The following is a 22198-nucleotide window of genomic DNA, read 5'->3' as shown; positions in this document are numbered from 1 at the left end:
CTTGATCTGCTGCATGGGACCAACTGTCTTCACTCTGTCACCTGCACAACAAGTCAAAGTGGAGCAAGTTGGTGACAGAGCACCTTCCCCCCCTCTTCTCCCCCTCCCCCCTCTTCTCCCTCTGCCCCCTCTTCTCCCCCTTCTCCCCCCCTCCTCTCCCCCTCCCCCCTTCCCTCCCACCTTCCTCCCCCTCTCCTCCCCCTCCCCCTTCCCCCCCTCTTCTCCCCCTCCCCCATCCCCCCTTTTCTCCCCCTCCCCCCTCCTCTCGCTCTCCCCCTCTTCTCCCCCTCCTCCCCTCTTCTCCCCCTCATTTCCTTTCTTCTCCCCCTCTCTCTTCTCTCCCCTCTCTCCCCCCCCTCTCCCCCTCTTCCACCCTCTGTTCCCCCTATTCTCTTTTCTCCCCCCCCACTCTCTTCTCCCACTCTCTTCTCTCCCCCCACTGTCTTCTCCCCCACCTCTTCCCCCCCCCTTTTCCCTCCCCCTCTTTTCCCTCCCTCTCTTTTCCCTCCCTCTCTCTCTTTTCCCTCCCTCTCTCTTTTCCCTCCCTCTTTTTTTGCTTCCTCTCTCTCTTTTCCTTCCGTCTCTCTCTCTCTTTTCCTTCCCTCTCTCTTTTCCTTCCCTCTCTCTTTTCTCTCCCTCTCTTTTCCCTCACTCTCTCTTTTCCCTCTCTCTCTTTTCTCTCTCTCTGTCTTTTCCCTCCCTCTCTCTCTTTTCCCTCTCCCGCTCTCTCTCTTTTCCCTCCCCCTCTCTCTCTTTTCCCTTCCCTGTCTCTCTTTTCCCTCCCTCTCTCTTTTCCCTCCCTCCCTCTCTCTCTTTTCCCTCCCTCTCTCTCTTTTCCCTCCCTCTCTCTCTCTCTTTTCCCTCTCTCTCTTTCCCTCTCTTTTCCCTTCCTCTCGCGCTCTCTTTTCCTTCCCTCTCTCTTTTCCTGCCCTCTCTCTTTTCCCTCACTCTCTCTTTTCCCTCGCTCTCTCTTTTCCCTCTCTCTTTTTTCCTCTCTCTCTTTTCTCTCTCTCTCTTTTCCCTCCCTCTCTCTCTTTTCCCTCTCCTGCTCCCTCTCTCTTTTCCTTCCCCCTCTCTCTCTTTTCCCTTCCCTCTCTCTCTTTTCCCTCCCTATCTCTTTTCCCTCCCTCCCTCTCTCTTTTCCCTCCCTCTCTCACTCTTTTTTTTCCCTCTCTCTCTTTTCCCTCTCCCTCTCTTTTCTCTCCCTCTCTCTTTTCCCTCCCCCTCCCTCTCTTTTCCCTCCCCCTCTCTCTCTTTTCCCTCCCTCTCTCTCTCTTTTCCCTCCCTCCCTTTCTTTTCCCTCCCTCCCTCTCTCTCTTTTCTCTCCCTCTCTCTCTTTTCCCTCTCTCTCCCTCCTGGCATGGTCAGTACAGAAATCTCTCGATCGTGGAGGGCTGACAGGGGGTAATAAACATGGAGTCCCTAATGTGTCTGTGTATTTCTTTCTAATAAAGTATTTTTCTGTGTGCTGTCTTTTTTTTAACCCTTTATTGGAGATTCTTAATGGCCGGGTCAAACTTGGCCTGACATTAAGAATCTCGGGCTTTATACCAGCTGGTAAAACATAGCTGGTATTAACCCCTTATTACCCAGCGTGCCACCTGCCACCAGGGCCACTGGAAGAGTTGGATACAGCGCCAGAAGATGGCACTTCTATGAAAGCACCATTTTCTGGGGCGGCTGTGGACTGCAATTCGCAGCGGGGGTCCCAGAAAGCTTGGGCCATCCTGCACTGCGGATTCTAATCCCCAGCTGCCTAGTTGTACCTGGCTGGACACAAAAAAAAGAGCGAAGCCCACATAATTTTTTTTTTTAAATCATTTCATGAAATTCATGAAATAATTTTTAAAAAAAGGGCTTCCCTATATTTTTGGTTCCCGGCTGGGTACAAATAGGCAGCTGGGGGTTGGGGGCAGCCAACAGTGGAGCTTGCTTTCTTGATAAGCTTATTCAGCTTATTAGCATCAGAGAGTACCAGATAGGTGTACTGACATCAGGGGGAGCCTGTGCCGTGATGCCAGTGGGCCCTGCAGCTGCAGTCAGGGTAGGTGCCGAGCATGTGTAGGGGGTAATAGATACATATATATTTATTATACACCCTACATATGCCCTGTACCTGTCACGTATAGTGTGTAATGTAATGTAATTCTGAATATTGACCTGCCATATCCTAAAGGTGTGTAATATGCGCTCTGTTAGGATTTCACTTGCCGATCCGAGTAGTTGTCTTCTGATCGCTCACATGCGATTTGTAATTTGTGGTCATCTGCCGAATAACGTTTCATCCGGTTTCTCTCAAATTGAAAATTATAACAATGAGAGAAGCAGGAGGAGACGTCATTCTGCAGATGACACAGTCTGCTAATCACTTGTGAGCGAGCACATGACCACTCAAATTGGCAAATGAAATTCTGACAGCGTATATTACACACTTTGGAGATCCGGTCAATGTGCAGAATGTCAAACCCAGGGGAGACACTGGTCAGTCTAGGGCTGTTATGTCACCACTGGAGTCTGCTCCAGCGACTTCTGCTCCAATCGCCAGGCGACGCCGTGTTCCTGCCGTGGAAGGTGCTGGTGATGGGAGAGGAGTCAATGCCAGCGGTGGGCGCAGGCTCCGATCATCCACTGGGCTGGGTTAGCTTGGGATCTGCAGTACCGCTGGCTGACTGTGGGTGGCATGTGTCTTCCAGCTGAAGTTGCCAGCGTTCAGCTACAGCCAATGGGAAGACACCACACCCTTCTTATTCCCCCTCCTGTTACATGACCACTGACAGAGATAGTTCTGATTTTCCTGGCTCCTGTTGCGTCCTATTCTGTTGGTGATTCCTGTGTGTTGACTTCTGCGTGTTTTCTGACTACCCTCCTGCCTACTGTTTCTGTACCTCGCTGCCCGATCCGGATTTAACCTCTGCTACGTTTTCTGACTACGTCATTGCCTGCCGATTCTGTCTCTGTTCCGCAATTCCTGGTTTGACCCTGCCTGACTACTACTCTCATCAGAGTGCAGCCTTCCACGGTTAGTGATCTCCAGTTCCCTGTGTAATTCCAAATCCCTGTAGAGGGGTTAAAGGGTTTCAGGGTTCTGGGGGTCCTGCTTGGTGAGTGGCTTCCCTCTAGCCTCCCAATTACAGTCCATCTGAGTCTGTGGATCCAGGCAGGCGTTACATTATCTCTGGCCCATCTAACAAGGAGAGAAAAAAAATGGATTCTCTCCATGCTGTGCTAAATCAGGTGCACACCCTTTCTGGCCTTGTACATGGACTTACACAGCAAGTGCAGGATCTCAGGTCTGCTCAAGTTCAAGCACCTATCTCATCGTGTCCAGAGTCCTGTCGACTGCAAGGGTGCAGATCACGTTGTGGAGCCAAACATGGAGTGCCTGGATCAGAGAGGCAATCATTTCCAAGGCAGCAGCACCACCTGACTGGGCTCAGGTACCCAGGTACTTCCTGCAGACCCTTTGAGGTTAATGATACCTGTCTCATTATCTCACCAGGGAAAATCTGTACGGCTGCAGGCCTTTGTTGATTGTGGATCTGCTGCTAATTTTATAGATACTATTGTAGCAAAAGAGCTGGGTTTGACTTTGCTAAGGTTGAATGCACCTATTAGAAGATCTGCTATTGATAGTACACCTCTCACGCAGGGTGTGGTTACTTTTGTAACTCCAGAGATCTCCATGCTTGTTGGTGCTCTGCATGTAGAATCTGTGTCATTTTTTGTTCTTGAGAATCTGATGTCAGCAGTGGTATTGGGCATGCCATGGCTGAGCAACACAACCCAATCATAGACTGGCACCAGGGTGAGATTGTGCGCTGGAGCCATGAGTGTCAGGAGACATGTATGTCGTTATCTGTTAACCTGACTAGAGCTGAAGCTATCTTCATACCTCATGCATTCAGGGATTTTGCTGATGTCTTTTCTGTATCTGAATCTGAAAAATGACCTCCGCACAGAGATTATGACTATCCCATTGATTTGGTCCCCAATTCCCGACTCCCCAAGGGTAAAATGTATAATCTTTCTGGTCCGGAGCATCAGGCCATGAAAGATTATATAGCAGACAGTCTGCAGAGAGGGTTTATCAGACCATCCAAATCACCAGTCGGCGCTGGATTCTTTTTCGTTGATAAGAAAGATGGTGGCCTCAGACCTTGTATTGACAACCGTGAACTTAATGCTATTACTGTAAAGAATCAGTACCCTCTGCCACTCATCCCTGATCTGTTTAACCAGCTCATAGGAGCCCGGTGGTTCACCAAGCTGGATCTCAGGGGAGCATATAACCTAATCCGCATCAGAGAAGGAGATGAGTGGAAAAAAGTTTAATACTCCAGAGGGACACTATGAGTACCTAGTAATGCCTTTTGGATTAAGTAATGCGCCGGCTGTTTTTCAGAACTTTGTTAGTGACATTTTCAGAGATATTTGTGGTCAATATGTGGTGGTCTATCTGGATGACATCCTGATTTATTCTCCTGATGCTACGTCACATGTCCAACATGTCCGCACTGTACTCCAGAGACTCAGGGAGAACTCCCTATTTGCTAAATATGAGAAATGTGTTTTTTTTGAGGCAGAGGTTAATTTCCTGGGTTATATATTGTCTGCAGAAGGCTTCCGCATGGATCCCTCTAAGCTTCAACCAATTAAGGAGTGGGTACAACCCAAGTCTCTGAAAGCCTTGCAGCGTTTCCTTGGTTTTGCTAATTATTACCGCAAATTTATTAGAGATTTTTCCAAAATTGCCAAACCCCTCATAGATTTGACTAAAAAGGGGGCTGATGTGGTAAATTGGAAGCCAGAGGCGATCCATGCCTTCTCAAAATTAAAAGAATGTTTCTCCTCAGACCCGATTCTGGTTGAGCCTGACCTTATGCGTCTGTTTATTGTGGAAGTCGATGCATCCGAGGTTGGAGTGGAAGCGGTGCTATCACAAGGTACTCCGTCTCTCACTCAGCTTCGTCCTTGTGCCTTCTTTTCCCGCAAGTTTTCTCCCACAGAGAGAAATTATGACATTGGTAATTGTGAGCTGTTGGCAATTAAATGGGCCTTCAAGGAATGGCGCCACTTCCTCGAAGGCGCCAAACATAAAGTCACAGTCATCACAAACCCTAAGAACCTCACTTATCTGGAATCTGCTAAGAGACTCAATCCTAGGCAAGCTAGGTGGGCATTGTTCTTCTCCAGATTTGATTTTGTGGTAACATTCTGGCCTGGTACCAAGAACACAAAAGCTGATGCAATTTCCCGTAGCTTCTGTCCCTCTCAGTCTGAAAACTCTGAACCAGTGCATATTTTAGCTAAAGGCATTATTATGTCATCTGTTTCCTTACATTTTATAGAAGAGGTCCATAATACCCAAAACCAAGCTCCTGACACCACTCCTGTCCATAAACTGTTTGTCGCCCCCTCACTTCGCCTACGGGTACTCCAGGAATCCCACAATTCTGTGCTGGCAGGTCACCCTGCTATCGGCAACACCCTCCGATTAGTAACCAGGAATTTTTGGTGGCCAACCGTAGCGAAAGATTGTAAGGAATATGTACTGGCTTGTGAAACTTGTGCGCGAGCCAAGGCACCCCGCACCCGCCCTGCCGGATTTCTCCAGTCCCTACCTACACCAGTAAGCCCTTGGACACATCTCTCCATGGACTTCATCACTGACCTTCCACCCTCAGAAGGGAAGACCTGTATCTGGGTAGTAGTGGATAGATTCAGCAAACAGTGTCATTTTGTTCCTCTGTCCGGATTACCCAATTCTGAAACTCTTAGCAAGTTGTTTATTAGACATATTGTGCGGGTACACGGGGTTCCAGAAAATATTGTTTCTGACCGAGGAACACAGTTCGTCTCGAAATTCTGGAGGGCATTTTGTAAAAAGATCAATATAGAGCTATCTTTTTCATCTGCCTACCACCCAGAGACCAATGGTCAGACCGAACGTACCAATCAAACCCTTGAACAATATCTCCGGTGTTATGTGTCTGATTGTCAGTCTGACTGGGTGGAATATCTGCCGCTAGCTGAGTTCGCTATCAATAATCAATATCAGGAATCCATCAAGACTACCCCCTTTTTCTGCAATTTAGAGTTGCATCCACGTTTTGGTTCTTTTTCTTCCGCTGTGCTGGATACTCCTGAGGCTGAATCAACTGTGGACAAATTGAAGGCTATCTGGTCTGAGGTGAAAGAGAACCTTAAGAAGGCAAAGGTTGGTCAAGCCTCCTCTGCTAATAAGAGACGTTCCAAGGGCCCTAGCCTTGGAGTTGGGGACAAGGTATGGTTATCCACATGGAATATTAAACTCAAGGTCCCTTCTGCTAAGCTGGGTCCGAGATTTATTGGACCTTACGAGATAATCGAGGTATTTAATCCCACAGCTTTCCGCCTGCAACTCCCCCCATCCTTTAAGATATCGAATGTGTTCCATAAGTCCCTCCTCAAGATATATCGTGTCCCCATTCACCCAGTCAGTGACCCACCTCCTCCTGTTTTGGTTGAAGGTAACTTGGAGTATGAGGTACAGATAATACTTGATTCCTGTATTGTCAGAGGGGCGGTACAGTATTTGGTGCATTGGAGGGGTTACGGCCCTGAGGAGAGGTCATGATTCCCTGCGAGCGATATTCATGCTAAGGGTCTGGTCCGGCGGTTTCACCTCCAATTTCCTGGGAAGCTTGGTTTTGAGGGTCGGGAGGCCCCTCATGGAGGGGTGGGGGTACTGTTACGTCACCGCCGGAGTCTGCTCCAGTGACTTCTGCTCCGATCGCCAGGCGACGCCGTGTTCCTGCCGTGGATTGTGCTGGTGATGGGAGAGGAGTCGATGCCAGCGGTGGGCGCAGGCTCCGATCATCCACTGGGCTGGGTTAGCTTGGGATCTGCAGTACTGCTGGCTGACTGTGGGTGGCATGTGTCTTCCAGCTGAAGTTGCCAGCGTTCAGCTACAGCCAATGGGAAGACACCACACCCTTCTTATTCCCCCTCCTGTCACATGACCACTGCCAGAGATAGTTCTGATTTTCCTGGCTCCTGTTACGTCCTATTCTGTTGGTTATTCCGGTGTGTTGACTTCTGCGTGTTTTCTGACTACCCTCCTGCCTACTGTTTCTGCACCTCGCTGCCCGATCCGGATTTGACCTCTGCTACGTTTGCTGACTACGTCATTGCCTGCAGATTCTGTCCCTGTTCCGCAATTCCTGGTTTGACCCTGCCTGACTACTACTCTCATCAGACTGCAGCCTTCCACAGGCTCCAGTTCCTGTGTAATTCCAAATCCCTGTAGAGGAGTTAAAGGGTTTCAGGGTTCTGGGGGTCCTGCTTGGTGAGTGGCTTCCCTCTAGCTTCCCCATTACAGCCCATCTGAGTCTGTGGATCCAGGCAGGCGTTACAAGGGCAGAAGAGCAGGGAGAAGCAAAATATTCTGCAGAATATCACATGATTCGGCGTGGATTTTTCTTACAACTTTTCCAACAAAATTATTTGCAGCATTGCCAGGTGGAGTGAGCCCAGACTGATTAATAAAGGGATTACAGTATGTATGCCATAGTTCTTCCATGCACAGTGTCCCTCCCTCATGGTGTGTATGTGGTATTGCACCTCAGTCTGCTTAGGTCATTGGCAAAGCAAGAACACCGCGTTGAGAAACATGTGATGGTGTCTCAGCAGCGTTCTTGTTTTGCATATTTTCCCAGGGGGCCTTGTTCTAGTGTCACTGTGTTGAGAAACACGTGATGGGGTCTCCACAGTGTTGGATGTTGATATCCCCGAAGTCAACCATCCTTACCTATGTAGTCTTCTACTAGGCATTGCTCCCACTAACCAATTTCCTACTCCACACTGATGAGGAGCAAATACCCCGAAACAGTTGTCTGTGGATGGATACCATGTTTGGCATAGGTGGTCTCCTTGACTGGAGACTGCCCTTCCCATGGTTGTTCCTTCCCGTTGAAAGACCTAGCTAGTTTCCTGCCAGCGTTGAGAAACATGTGATGGTGTCTCCGCAGCGTTCTTGTTTTGCATAGTTTCCCAGGTGACCTTGTTCTAGTGTCACTGCTTTGAGAAACACGTGATGGTGTCTCCGCAGTGTTGGATGTTGATCTCCCCGAGGTCAACCATCCTTACCTATACTTAGATCATTGGAGCTGAGATGCAGTGACACATACACAGCGCTCCCCATCCTTATGATGTGTATGTGGTACTGCACCCCAGTCAGTTCAGGTCATTGGAGCTGAGAGGCAATAACACATACACAGCACCCCCAATCCTTATGGTGTGTATGTGGTGCTGCACCTCAGTTTGTTCAGGTCAGTGGAGCTGAAAGGCAGCGACACATATAACCTGACAACTCTTTATTGTGTAAAAAGAAGAGATTTTTTTTCTAATTTCTTACATTAGCCTCTAACATCTGTATTTTGGAATTTTTGGTGTTGAGGAGGGACGGGAGAACCCCCCGATGTTCGGTGTTCGGGAGACTCGCCCGAACATTTTGTAAAGTTTGCGTTCAGGTTGTGATATAACGCGCGCTTGCGTCCGAACACCGAACTTGGACTTTACAGTTATGTGATGTGGCGGGGGGGGGGGCTGTAAAATAAAGTATATAGTTAATAAACATTGTCATTATACTTACAGGTCCATCCACAGACAGCCGTTTCGGGGTATTTGCCCCTCATCAGTGTGGAGTAGGAATCTGGCTAGTGGGGGCAATGCCTAGTAAAAGACTACTTAAGCAAGCATTGTTGACCTTAGGGAGATCAACATCCCAGGGGGCAATGCTCTAGAATCACTGTGTTGAGAAACACGTGATGGTGTCTCCGCTGTGGATATGTTGATCTCCCTAAGGTCAACAATGCTTGCTTAAGTAGTCTTTTACTAGGCATTGCCCCCACTAGCCAGATTCCTACTCCACACTGATGAGGGGCAAATACCCCGAAACGGCTGTCTGTGGATGGATACCATGTTTGGTATAGGTGGTCTCCTTGACTGGAGACTGCCCTTCCCGTGGTTGTTCCTTTCCGGTGAAAGACCTGGCTAGTTTCCTGGCAGCGTTGAGAAACATGTGATGGTGTCTCCGCGGCTTTCTTATTTGCACATGCAGGGCCTGGCTGCCACAGCCGGTGAATAGCAGCACCAGGTATCAGGTGATCAAAGATCACCGTTGCTATAGTAACCAGCCTGTCAGGTTACTATTGCAATGGTGGCAGCGGTGATATCACCGCTTACCAGCCCGTAGCCTCCTCTCACTCATTGAGTAATTAGACTGCTCGAGGGAGCAGTAGCATTCTTCCTCCCATGCAGCGCTGTCTGATGTAGCAAAGCTGCATGGGTTGAAGGAGAAAGAAGACAGAAGACCAGGATCGTGGTGGTGAGAGAGGGAGTAATAAACATGGAGTCTCTAAGTGTGTCTGTGTATTTCTAATAAAGTATTTTTTCTCTGTGTGGTGTCTTTTTTTTTTTTTAACCCTTTATTGGAGATTCTTAATGCCCGGGTAAAACTTGCCTGACATTAAGAATCTCTGGCTTCTTACAAAGCTAGTATTAACCCCTTATTACCCAGCATGCCACCCGTCACCGGGGCCACTAGAACAGTTGGATACAGCGCCAGAAGATGGCGCTTCTATGAGAGTGCCATTTTGTGGGATGGCTGCGGACTGCAAGTCGCAGCGAGGGGCCCAGAAAGCTTAGGCCAACCTGCACTGCAGATTCCAATCCCCAGCTGCCTAGTTGTTTCTGGCTGGACACAGAAATGGGGCTAAGCCCATATCGTTTTTTAAATTATTTTATGAAATTCATGAAATAATTAAAAAAAGGGCTTCCCTGTAATTTTGGTTCCCAGCCGGGTACAAATAGGTAGCTGGTGATTGGGGGTAGCCCATACCTGCCTGCTGTACCTGGCTAGCATAAAAAAATATGGCGAAGCCCACGTTATTTTTTTTTTTTGGCAAAAAAATAAAAAATAAATAAAATGGATTTTCCATTGCCAGTCACGGTAGCACCAAGCAGTTGGGGTTAGCAGCCAGTAGCTGCTTGGATTTTCCTTAGCTAGTAATACAAAAAATGCAGTGAGAGCCCACGCATTTTTTTTTAAATTATTTATTTAAATAACTAAAAAAAAAATGGACTTCCCAGTGTTTTGATTGCCTGACATCACAGTACTGTAAAAATAAATAAATCATTAAAAAAAATGATGTGGCGCTCCACGGTATTTTTGATTCTCAGCGCAGATAAAGCGGACGGCTACGGAATGCCATTCCCATCTGCCTGGCGTTACCTTGGCTGGCAATCAAAATACAGGGAAGCCCATTAATTTTTTATTTAAAAAAAAATAATTAAAAAAAAAAATGCGTGGGCTCCCTCTGTATTTTGATCGCCAGTCAGATAAAGCCAGGCAGCTGGGGGCTGGGATTCTCGGCAGCCCGCAGCCGCCCCTTGAATTGGCGCATTGTTTCTTAGTGCCATTTCCGGGCGCTTTACCCGGCTCGTCCAGCAGCCGTGATGGCGGTGGCTCACTGGGTAATAAAGGGGTTAATACCAGCTTTGTATTCTCAGATGGTACTAAGCCCGAAATTCATGGTGTCATGCCAAATTAGACTTGGCCACCCTGAATTTCTAGGAAAAAGTAAAAAAAACACAACACAGAGAATTTTTTTATTAGAAATAAAACAAAAAACATTTAGAGACTTCACTTTTATTATAAAAAAAATCCTTAGTCCGACGTAATCCACAGGGAGAGCCATGTCAGCTTCATCACTCTGTACAGACACAGTCTATACACAGTGAGAAGCACAGAGCAAAGTCAACACTGGACAGAGCGATGAAGCAGAGGCTGACAGTGAGGGGATGATTGCACTTGTGTCTCGCAGTGCAGCACCCCACTCTCAGGACAGAAGCGCCTCAGCTGCATGGAAATACTGCCGTCGGGAGATTGTGCGCCGTGATGCGATGACACTCGCATCACGGTGCACCAGGACCTGTGATGACGTCATACTCACGTTACCAGTCTGTAGCTAATGAGGTAATACAAGATTCATATGTGACTGGTCACATGGGTATGACGTCACGGTCACGGCAGGTTCTTTTAGCCAGAGGTGCTTACCGGTGGGAAACGAAGCGCCGGAAGACAGTCTGCAGGATGTCACGGGATCTGTAAGTATAATCATAATGTTTTTTTATAACGTGCTTTTTTTTAACAGCCCCTGGACCCAAACTCTAACACGAACTGTAACACGAACTTCCCAGAAAGCTTGTGTTCGGGGTCGTGTGCACGAACACTATGTGTTCGGTACGGACCCGGTTCGCCCATCCCTAGTCCTGAGTACTCCCAGCATCGGCCGCCGGCTCCATGGTGCCTTGTCTGGTCTCATGTACATTTATGCACAGGATTTGTATAGTAGATGCTGATCCCACCAATGGGGCCACGGCGTGCGCCGCTCTCAGTCCCGAGATGACAGAACTCCCATCCAAGTGTACAGGAAATTTATACCATCTCTCCACGAAGAGCGGCAGCGCCTTATTCTGCAGATACATGTGGTCCCATTGGTGAGATCCGCATGTACCATCCATAATGTAATATCCAGAGATACAGTATAAATGGTTGAAATCAGAAGACCCCTATAAGAACAAGATCAGATGTGGTGACATTAATGTGGTGAAGTTAATTGTACATTTGAAGAGATTAATTTTCTTAGGATATGAAAAAATGGCCTCCTGTCCTTGTTTGTGTCCTGGGAAACTGGGTAAAAAAATTAGTAGGGAGGTGGCACCAAAGGGCAGTTTTACATAGGGCACCATTCAGGCTAAGGCCGGCCCTGTCTATGGGAATTTTTAACTTAAATGCAAAATAAAAATGTATTCATTTAAAAAAATGAATAAATAAAAACAGCAAAAATAAAAATCATTATGTTTTTCTGCAGTTAAAAATCAAGAAAAACAAACAAACCATATTTGATGCTGCATCTATAAAAGCTTTGTCTATGAAACTATTGTAAAACGTTGTTAAACAAAAATCTGAGATGTCAAGATTGCCATGTTTTTAGTCATTACTCATCCCATAAAAAATTATTTCTACCCCAAACTGGAACCATTAAAAGCCATTAAAAGCTACGGAGACATCATACAATAAAAAAGTCACATATCCTGGAAAATGACAACACAAATTTTACAGCCATGAACTTAGTAAATATACTCACCTGTATAATAACTTTAAATGCACAAAGAATGCCTTAAAGAAGTGTTTCACCCATATTCATTATTGGCCACATCGAAATTATTTTGAGAAACAAGGTTTCTCTCAAATATCTTGTGTTGAGAATAGCGCCTGTGAGTGGCGCTATTGTGGACCACTCTTTCCCATTGCGTGAGCGCCGGACACCGTGACCTCGGGGATCGGGTGATGTCACGTCAACTTCCTGCTCACCTGACATCACCGCGGCCGGCTCCAGTGTCCGTGAGTCACTGGGCTGTGGATGGCGCTTCACCGCTCATCACAGACCAGCATCACTCCTGCTTTCGCACTCTGCAGTGAAGGAGGAGGGAGCAGGGAGTTGCTGCACTGTGACACTGGGTTGTGATGAGCAGGAAAACTCCACCCAAAGTTCAATCACTCAGGGAGACTGCGGCTGGCCGCAATGATGTCAGGTGAGCAGGAACGTGACATCACCGAATCCCCGAGGTCACGGAGACCAGGAGTCAGGCGATGGGGAAGAATGGACTGCAATAGTGCCAATCACAGGCACTATTGCCACCGCAAGGAATTTAAGAGAAACCTTATTTCTCAACATAATATCGTTGTGGCCAATAATGAATATTGGTGAACCTCCCCTTTAAATATGAAACGCAAACACAATAATGGAATCACATTTTTTCCTCATTATGCCATCATACCACCATTTTTAGTGTTTTTCAGGACCTTATTTAGTGAACAGAATGAGATCATTTCAAGCACCACTCCAGTATTTCTTTTTTTATTGCACCACTTGTGGTGCTTTAAATCTTAAGCCTGCTTTACACGGGACGACCGATCGTGCGATTTCACGATCGATCGTACCCACCCCCGTCGTTTGTGCGTCATGGGCAATTGATTGCCCGTGGCGCACAAAGTCGTAAACCCCCCCTGTCAGTGGCACTTACCTCCCGTGCGACGTCACTGAGGGCGGCGAACATCCACTTCCTGAAGTGGGAGGGACATTCGGCGTCACAGCGACGTCACGCGGCAGCCGGCCAATAGAGGCGGAGGGGCGGAGATGAGCGGGATGTAAACATCCCGCCCACCTCCTTTCTTCCACATAGCCGGCGGGAGCCGCGGGACGCAGGTAAGCAATGTTCATCGTTCCCATGGTGTCACACGGAGCAATGTGTGCTGCCACGGGAACGATGAACAACCGGCGCCATGTTTCATAAACGATTTTTAACGATTTGTGAGCGATACTGCGTCGCTAGGAGGTGTCACACAGGCCGACGTCGCAAGTGATGCCGGATGTGCGTCACAAAATCCGTGACCCCGACGATCTATTGCACGATAGATCGTGTCGTGTAAAGCAGGCATTAGTCCCTAGTCTTCTTTCTTATGTGCCGCCCCTGCAGCGGTCGAACCGCTCAGATCCGGGGTCTGCTGTGGCTCGAGGGTCTCCGAACTCGGGGGCTTACGGCCACTTCAAATGAAAAGGGGGTATTTACAGGGGATAAGAGTTCGTGACGCCACCCGTGGTTCGCGGGAAGGGGAGTACCCGGGGAAGATGGAGTGGGGCAGCCAGATGACGTTCCCTCCACGGGTAGGAGAGGCCCTGGGACTCTGGATGGGTTGTAGCGGTGTAGGGGAGCGCAGTACAGGTTGGAAGCAGGGGAGGACAGCGTACTCACTCGGGTAGTGTTGGTAGTGATGCGACCGCAAAGCAGACTCTGACACAAAGGTAAACCAAGTCTCTGGGTGCCGCTGCTATTTCAGGGGAGCTCGTCCGGGAGTCCGCTCCCTTTGGTATTGCTAGTGATCTGTACCTTGCCTCCATGCACTGTATTTTAGATGTTATGAGTGACCCCTATGCTTGAAGCTGTCAGGGTTCCGCTCCCCACCTTTAAGTAGGGAAGCTGTGCTCTCGATAGCTGACACTTGGGATTTCAGTGGGCCGCATCAGCTGGAAAGCCCTATCGCCCTCAATGTGTTGATGCCTTCAATCTCTGAGCTCTTGGGGAAAGTTCATAAAGAGACTTTCCTCCACAGGTTAATTATCAGGTTGCGTAAAGCTACTCACTGATCTAGGCTACAGTACCCCGCCGTGCTCGGTACCAGTTCGGTTACTAGGTACTCCGGTGCTGACCGTTCCCCTAAACTAAGCCGGGCACCCTTCTCCAGTCCCCTGCGACTGGGTCTTCAACTCCTTCGGTCCCCAGACCACCATCTGTGACCTAGCTAACATCTTCCAGGGAGCTCCAGCTCCCCCTAGCTCCTCACTCTCTGAGGACTACCACTCAATTCACTCTGCCCCCCACCAGTCTGTCTGACCCCTAGGCGGGTGGCCCTGTTCCAGCTAGACCACCCACTGATGTGCCTGACAGGGTGTGGTGTGAGGTGTAACTAGGATTTGCATGCTGATGAAGCAATACCAAAAGTTAGGATCCCAGAACCATGAGGGATTGAGTCTTGCATCAGAGGATAAAAGAGTGCAGTACCCTTTGACACCCTGACTAGCTCAGGGGCATCACACTTACTCCCCCTGTGGCAGCTTCATCATCTATCACTACTGCTTCTGTTGGTCTCCAGTGATTTGTGACATGCCGACACAAATCAATACAACTTTATGATAGCATCTTTCTGGCTCTCATAGAGTTGTACTGAGAGCTTATGATGTGGCTTCTGACTTCCAGGCCAGTCAGAATTTACAGTAATGAGAAAGCCCCACAGGACAAAGCGAAAGCTGAAAATGTTGGAGGGTAAGTATAAATACCAGGTGCAGGAGCCTTAGATTTATAGCATCACTGTAGTGCTGAAAAAAAAAATATGCTGGAGTTGTGCTTTAAAACTAAAATACATCCTACCAAAAACAAGCCCTTACATAGCTATTGTATGTTGATGGAAAAATAAAAAAGATACTGCTCTTGGAAGAAGAAACATTGAAAATGGAAAAAAAAAAAAAAATTGGCTGCATCCTTAAGAAGTTAAAATTTTTTTCCTCCTAATGTGAGAGCATAATGTACCAGACAGAGACCCTGATTCCAGTGACATGTCACTTACTGGGCTGCTTAATGTAGTTTAGAATCATTGCTTTATCAGGACAAAATTTTTACTAGAGATCTAGTAAACTTGCCATCAGGTAGTCAAGCAAATTTGTGAGCTACATATATCCCCACCCCATCACTGATTGGCAGCTTTCTGTGTACATGGGCAGAATGCTGCCAATCAGTGGTGTGGATGAAGTTATATGTGCCGCCCCCGTGCCAACAGCCGGGCTGCTAGGATCCGGATCCACGGTGACTCGAGGGGTCTCCGGACCCGGGGGTCGTGCGGCCACTCGAATCAAAGGGGGGATATGTACAGGTGGTTTAGAAGTTTGTGACGCCACCCATGGTGCGTGGTAAGATGGAGTACCACCGCTGCTGTTGGGAGCGCCTGGTGGTGGTGGTATGGCAGCAAGGTGTTTAACCCATCCGTGGGTAGGGGAGTTTTGCCCCGGGGCCCAGTGATGGTAGTGAAGAGGTGCCTTCGGGAGAGGATAGGGTTTCTGCGTACTCACTCAGTCCAAGAATACTGACACCGACAACTTGTAAACCAGAATACTGAGCACCGCTGCAGCAAGGAGGGAGCACGCTTGGATCCGTGCCCTTGGTGTTGCTTGTTCGCCTGTGACCTTTTCCGTTGCACCTTCTTCACTATTTGGACCGTGTAGTGTGGAACTAGTCGGGTCCCGCTCACCCGTATGGCTAACGGAGTGAGCATGCTCTCAGGGTTCACGCTTGGGATTTTCTGGTCTATTTACTGGGAAAGTCCTATCCCATCATTGCAGTAATACCCCGATTTTGGAGCGGGTGAGGGATGAATCTTGAAGACTTCACCCCGTCGAGTAAATTACCAGGATGCTTGAAGCTACTTCCCGGCCTAGGGTCCATGTACCCCGTTGTGCCCTGGCCCCTGTCCGGAGATGGCTCCAGGCTGCCGGCTGCCCTCCTTGGCAGATCCGTGCCCCTTGACATGATCTCCTATGACCGGGGTTTCAGCTCCTACCAGGCCCAGACCAACGTCTGCCACCTAGTACTCTACAGGGAGCCCAGCTCCTGACCTCCTCTCTCCTCTCCTCACACTTCACTTCCCTCTTCACAACTAACACTTCTCACTTCCCCCTTTTCCAACTCCCCAAGTGGGTGGCCCTATTCCCTTCAGGCTCCCCAATGGTGTGTCTGGTGGGTGTGGTGCAAAGTGTTCCTAGGGTTTTGACTGGCTCTGTTATTAGCAACACCAAAGGACAGGGATCCGTAACCAAGGAGGATGCGGATACTGTGCAGAAGGGCAGATTGAACAATACCCTGTGATGACCTGATAAGCCAGGGCATCACATTATACAGTGCTCAACATTCTGATAACTGCTAGATCTGCAGCAGATAAAACTCTGCCCCTACATTATGTCGGTCTCAGATGGGGGAGCAAAAACCTAGTGACAGATTCCATTTAAAGAATAATGTTGTAAAATCATCCATGCATGAATCATTATGAGACATCTTATAAGAGAATACTTATGTGATTTACTTTTCCCGTCTTGAATCTCAGATCTTTTGGCATTAGATAATAAGGCAGATGAGATGAGAAGAGACGAGGAGATGGACGGCTTTTGAAGTCGACATTGTGAATGTTATACTCAATTGCTGGCGCTCTTTCTATGTTGGTAATCTGTTCTGTTCCGTTCCGATGGCCTTCATTCAATATTAGGCTCAGAATTTGCTGTGTCCAAACAGTGCCTGCAGAATAGCAAATATTAGTAATATATCTTTTTATTTTGCAGTTTTCTGCTTCTCCTTAGTAGACAACTCCAATAAAATAATAATATCACTGGGGAAAAATTCCATCCGACATGTATACCTGATTTTGGATAAGTGACAAGAAACACATCATTGTCCCTAATTTCCATATGTTCTATAGCATCGATGACTTCAGGTGATGTATACCGCTTCTCAAAGGATATGCCTTTATATTTGAAGGATTTAGCCTTCATGGCTTCACCAAGTGCATCTTGTTCTATTGTTGCCATCTAAAAATATATAAATTATATAATAATTGTTAATAAAGGTTATAACAACAAAACAGTAATAAAAAAAATGCTTTATTACCTCTTATATAAATGGGATTTCTCTGTTAAGATGAAACAATGATAGTTTATTGACCTCAGTTGAAAAGATTATGCTTATTTGTAAATGATTGATTTAATCCCTTAATGACACATGAAGTACTATGTCCATCATAGGTCATTCCCCGGCCTTTGTTGTAAACTGACGCTGAGCTCACATTTTTCCCCCGCACAGGTCAGCTGATCTTATCAGCCAACATATGTCTCTAAAGGGGGCTTTACACGCAGCGATATCGCTAGCGAGCGTACCCGCCCCCGTTGTTTGTGCACGGGCAAATCGCTGCCCGTGGCGCACAATATCGTTAGGAGCCGTCACACAGACTTACCTACCTAGCGACGTCACTGTGGCCAGCGAACCGCCTCCTTTCTACGGGGGCGGTTCATGCGGCGTCACAGCGGCGTCACTAAGCGGCTGCCCAATAGAAGCGGAGGGGTGGAGATGAGCGGCCGTAACATCCCGCCCACCTCCTTCCTTCTTCATTCCCGGCGGCCGCAGGTAAGCTGTAGTTCGTCGTTCCCGAGGTGTCACACATAGCAATGTGTGCTGCCTCGGGAAGGACGAACAACCTGCGTCCTCAACAATCAACGATTTTTTGAATATGAACGACGTGTCAACGATGGACGATTTGGTGAGTATTTTCCATTGTTAACGGACGCTCGTTGGTGTCACACGCAACGACGTCGCTAACGATGCCGGATGTGCGTCACGGAATCCGTGACCCGGCAATATATCGTTAGATACGTCATTGAGTGTAACGGGGCTTTTACAGCCATGAATGAAATCCCGCTGTAAATCTCTGATAGCGGGATTTAACATGCACCAACGGGGAGGGTGCGCCATATTCCGATCTCAACGACACTCCTGTGACATGATCGCGAGGATCCGATGGGTTAGCTGATTATAGCTGTATCTGTCATGACAATCTTCCTGTAAACACTGGCTGTGAGCCAGCATTCATAGGAGATTGTGATTTCTGCTGCACAGAGCAGTGCTGATGCACTGTTCTATAAGGCACAAGCGATCGTATGATTGCAGCTATAAATCCCCTTTGGGAATCAACCCCCCACAAAAGTTCAAGTCACTTCCCTTGAAAATAAAACAATTAAAAAAAAAATACACACATTTGATATTGATTTGTTCAGAAATGTAATATCTATCAAAAAACAAAAAAACAAACTCACCTCAGGTGAATTCATTGAACTTAATGCTGGATTCCCGGATTAGGCTATGTGCGCACGTTGAGTATTTGGTTTCAGAAATATCTGCACCAAATCTGCATATCCTGGAAGAAAAACGTGTCAAAAATGCATTGAGTGTTTGGTGTGTTTATCAGCCAGGAAATACAGAATTGGAGCAGAAATTGCAGCAATCAAATACTCAATGTATGCACTAGCGTAATCTGGCATTGAGTTCAATGAGTTGAGCTGAGGTGAGTTCAATGAGTTGAGCTGAGGTGAATTCAATGAGTTCAATAAGTTCACCTCAGGGGAGTTCACCTGAGATCACAACTGTGGCTCCATCGTTCATGTTTTCTAATGTGACCGCGCACTGCAACATCCGCCTGTAGCAGGGCCGGGATCATCATTGAACGTTGTGGTGTGAAATGCTTCGGACCTGCAGGAGTGTTTTGGGGGTAAATAAATTGGAGAAATAGAATTTTTTTGTGTGTTTTTTTTAAATAAAGGATTTTTCTCTGTTTTGTGTTTTTTCCTACATGATTAGTAATGGGGGGGTCTCATAGACCCCTACCCATTACTATTCCGGGGCTTTGTGGCAGCTGTGATTTTCTGACATATCCCAGCTGTCATTAACCCCTTATATTACTCTGATTGCCACCACTCTAGGGCAATTGGGATGAGCAAGGTAAGTGCCAGGAACGGCACATATAATGGATGTGCCAATTCTGTAGTGGCTGCAGGGTGCTATTTTTTAGCTAGCAGCAGAATGGTTTGCAAAGCTAGAATCCCTGCCTACAGTTCTGTAATACATCAACTCTACTCCAGAATTGCACCCTACATTAATTGCAAACTAAGAGCGTTATTATTAGAAAATAGAATAGATGTTTTAGCTAGCAGGAGCAGCATGATCTGTAACGCTAGTGTGACGCCCTGGCAAAACCAGGTAGTCACAGTTAGGCCCCTGCACAACACCGTTACCTCATTAGGAAACACACAGCCAACCAAAAAACCTTAGTCACCCCCCCTTAGGGAAAGATAGACACAACAGTGGGCGAGACCAGGCGGTTAGGACACGCCCACCCAGGGGTCCAGACAGCTCAGGGCGGGAAAACAGTCAGATTAAACTAGAGTTTGGAGAAAGTGGAGTCCAGGCCTGTGTGTCAGGCCTGAAGCTGACTGACAGGTACCAGGGTAGGAGCCCTGGTGCCACTGGCTAGGAGGCAGACGGTGGTCTCCGTCAGCAGGAGATGGGAAGACGGCTCGGTGGAACCGAGGTGGACCGGGACAGGGTTTTAGCCTGCTGATACCGACACGGGGAACAGACCCAGAAACCGGAGCACAAAGGGGGGTACTCGGACCCTGAAGCCAGGAGCAGAACAAACTGGAGCTGGTTAATTAACCTATTGAGGCCAGGACTAGAGGTCCTGTCCCACCCAAAGTCCCTCATAGAAGACAACAGCCCACCGATTAGGGATAAGAGGTCACCGCCAGGGCCCATAGATCCCATGGGCCAGCGTCTGCGGACACGCCTCCTTAGGCCACATCCAGCCGGGAGTGGACTCCTGAGTTTCACACTAGGAAAGTCCACCTTTCACAAAGCAGTGCAGGAAAAGGATAGAGACCACCAGCCGGGTGGGGGACCAGTACGCAACTGGCCGCGGCACCGGCCACCATCACCTTGGTTTACCAGAGACTTGTGTGTTTTACTAACAGTGAGTACACCAGCACCCCCTGTGGTCGCCATCCCCTGCACACACCAACCGGGTCCCGGGACCACCATCCCTGCCCACGGAGGGGTTAACAACTTGCTGTACAACATCTCCCCTGGGTGCCCCGTAACAGCAGCGGTGGTGTCCCACCTCACCACGCACCGTGGGTGGTGTCACGAACTTAACATGGCCCGGCCCATACATATACGTCCCCCTATTCATTCGGCATGTCTGCGAGACCCCCGGGTCCGGAGACCCTCGAGCCACCACCCCTTAAGGCCCGGATCCGAGCAGCGCCGGCTGCTGGCATGGGAGCGGGACACTAGAATGCCTACTTGCAGGCCTACCCTACTCGAGAAGCTCACTCTACTCTGAATGCAGTATTATTAGAGAATAGAATAGATTTTAATTAGCACTAAAAAGGATTGTTTGTTTACTGTTACACCAGCAGATAGTCCAGCTACACACATTGTCCGTTCTGCAGTAGAATCTCTTCCTAGTCCTCATAATATTTCCTGGTACAACACGGCAAGCATGGTGACTCTGGGACCCGATGATGCTATGCGGCACACCAATCACAGTAATTCCAGCAGCCAACATGGCTACTATTTTGTTAGGAAATGAGCCAAGGGGTCCACTATCCAAATGGGCCCTCTCTGCTCTCCCTGCTCTGGACCCCTCGGCTCATTTCCTAACAAAACTGATTTAATACCTTGACTAGAGAATAGGCACTAGTTAGGAAACCATTTTTGAAAAATTAACGCAATTGTTGAGTTGTGTGTATGTGGTTTTAGGTATATCACTTGTGTGTACACTTGGCTTTGGTGGTACCCTGCTAATAATGGGGACAGCAAGGGTTAGTCATCCGGAACGGGTTGTGTCCAAAAAATGAAGGCACCCTCCGTTGGTAGGAAGGGTAAATGACGGTGTATTGTAGTGGACCCCCCTATCTACCTGTGTTATTGAGACTTTGGATGCTTTATCATCTTTTACGTATCCCCCACTGCTCCTAATTATCACGGGTACAGCACTCACTGACACCGTCACTTGAACTGGTTTTATGTTGTATGTGAGATACTGGTGTGTCTTTTTTAACTAAGATATTTAATAAAATTTATTGTGAGGTAGTTGCTGGTTGTTATAAATTATTGATATACCTCAGTGAGTAACTTTGTGTGGTTTTGAGCTGGCCACGCAGCATCACAGAGTCTATAAAAGCCCTTCCGCTACCATTTTGCGCACATTGCATCTGGAGCCAGAGCAGCTGCTAGGGAGAGTGTTAGGCCTAATAATAACAACACAAAAGCCTTTTTCAGGGCTACCTGCAGTGTATAGGTCAGTGTTGTGTAGGAAAGGAAAGATTTTTGAGCAGGGACAGAGTTTAAAGGAGTGTGTCACTACCTCCATAGTACTGTCCAGAATACAATAGCTCTTTTAAGACCTGGAACCACTGAACAATGTCACAGCAGAGAGGGAGAGATTGTGGATTAGGTAGGGAATCGGGACCTGTTTCTACAATATTTAGGGGTTCACAGCCTGGCTTGTGGCATCCACATCAGCCACATTAATATGTTGCTAGTGGCCTTTGCAAATACAAAGCAGTACTGTAGCATTTAGTGCTGCCTGATACACGAAATGCACCAGTCCTGTTTACACAATATTTAGGGGTCCACAGCCTGATTTGTGGCGTTCACATCAGCCACATTAATATGTTGCTTGTGGCCTTTGCAAATACAAAGCAGAACTCTACCATTTTGGGCTGCCTGGTACAAAGTACTTACTGGTACTTTTTCCACAATGTTTTTGGGGTCAACGTTTGCTTGGTTTGGGTCATCAACATCTGCAAATATGTGTCACGACCAAGGTTAGAACTTATACCGGCTATAAGGGATGACACACAGGAAGGGGGAAGGAATGCCTTATAACTAGGAAATGGGGGAAGTGGTGACCCCTGACTATGACCTGCAGATCATCCTCATA

At 47.8% G+C, this 22198-nt stretch overlaps 1 protein-coding gene across 2 annotated transcripts in view; it reads right to left on the bottom strand.

Moving 5' to 3' along the window:
• Positions 1-22198, bottom strand: part of LOC142296417 (amine sulfotransferase-like) — a 186587-nt gene that overhangs the window by 141962 nt on the left and 22427 nt on the right. Inside the window, exons 1-3 of one of the 2 annotated variants that reach the window (XM_075340030.1) lie at positions 18513-18593; positions 17066-17234; positions 16736-16944 (exon numbers count right to left, since the gene is read on the bottom strand). In XM_075340030.1, the coding sequence (XP_075196145.1) occupies positions 16736-16944; positions 17066-17234; positions 18513-18527 (393 nt within the window). In that variant the 5' untranslated portion in view covers positions 18528-18593. Of the gene's footprint in view, positions 1-16735; positions 16945-17065; positions 17235-18512; positions 18594-22198 lie in introns of those variants that run through there. The other variant, XM_075340031.1, reaches the window with a different exon arrangement.

Source organism: Anomaloglossus baeobatrachus, chromosome 3 (genome assembly GCF_048569485.1).
Source record: "Anomaloglossus baeobatrachus isolate aAnoBae1 chromosome 3, aAnoBae1.hap1, whole genome shotgun sequence".
NCBI lineage: Eukaryota > Metazoa > Chordata > Amphibia > Anura > Aromobatidae > Anomaloglossus > Anomaloglossus baeobatrachus.
The sequence above is the reverse complement of the archived record's forward strand: the minus strand, read 5'-3'. Positions and strand labels throughout refer to the sequence as shown.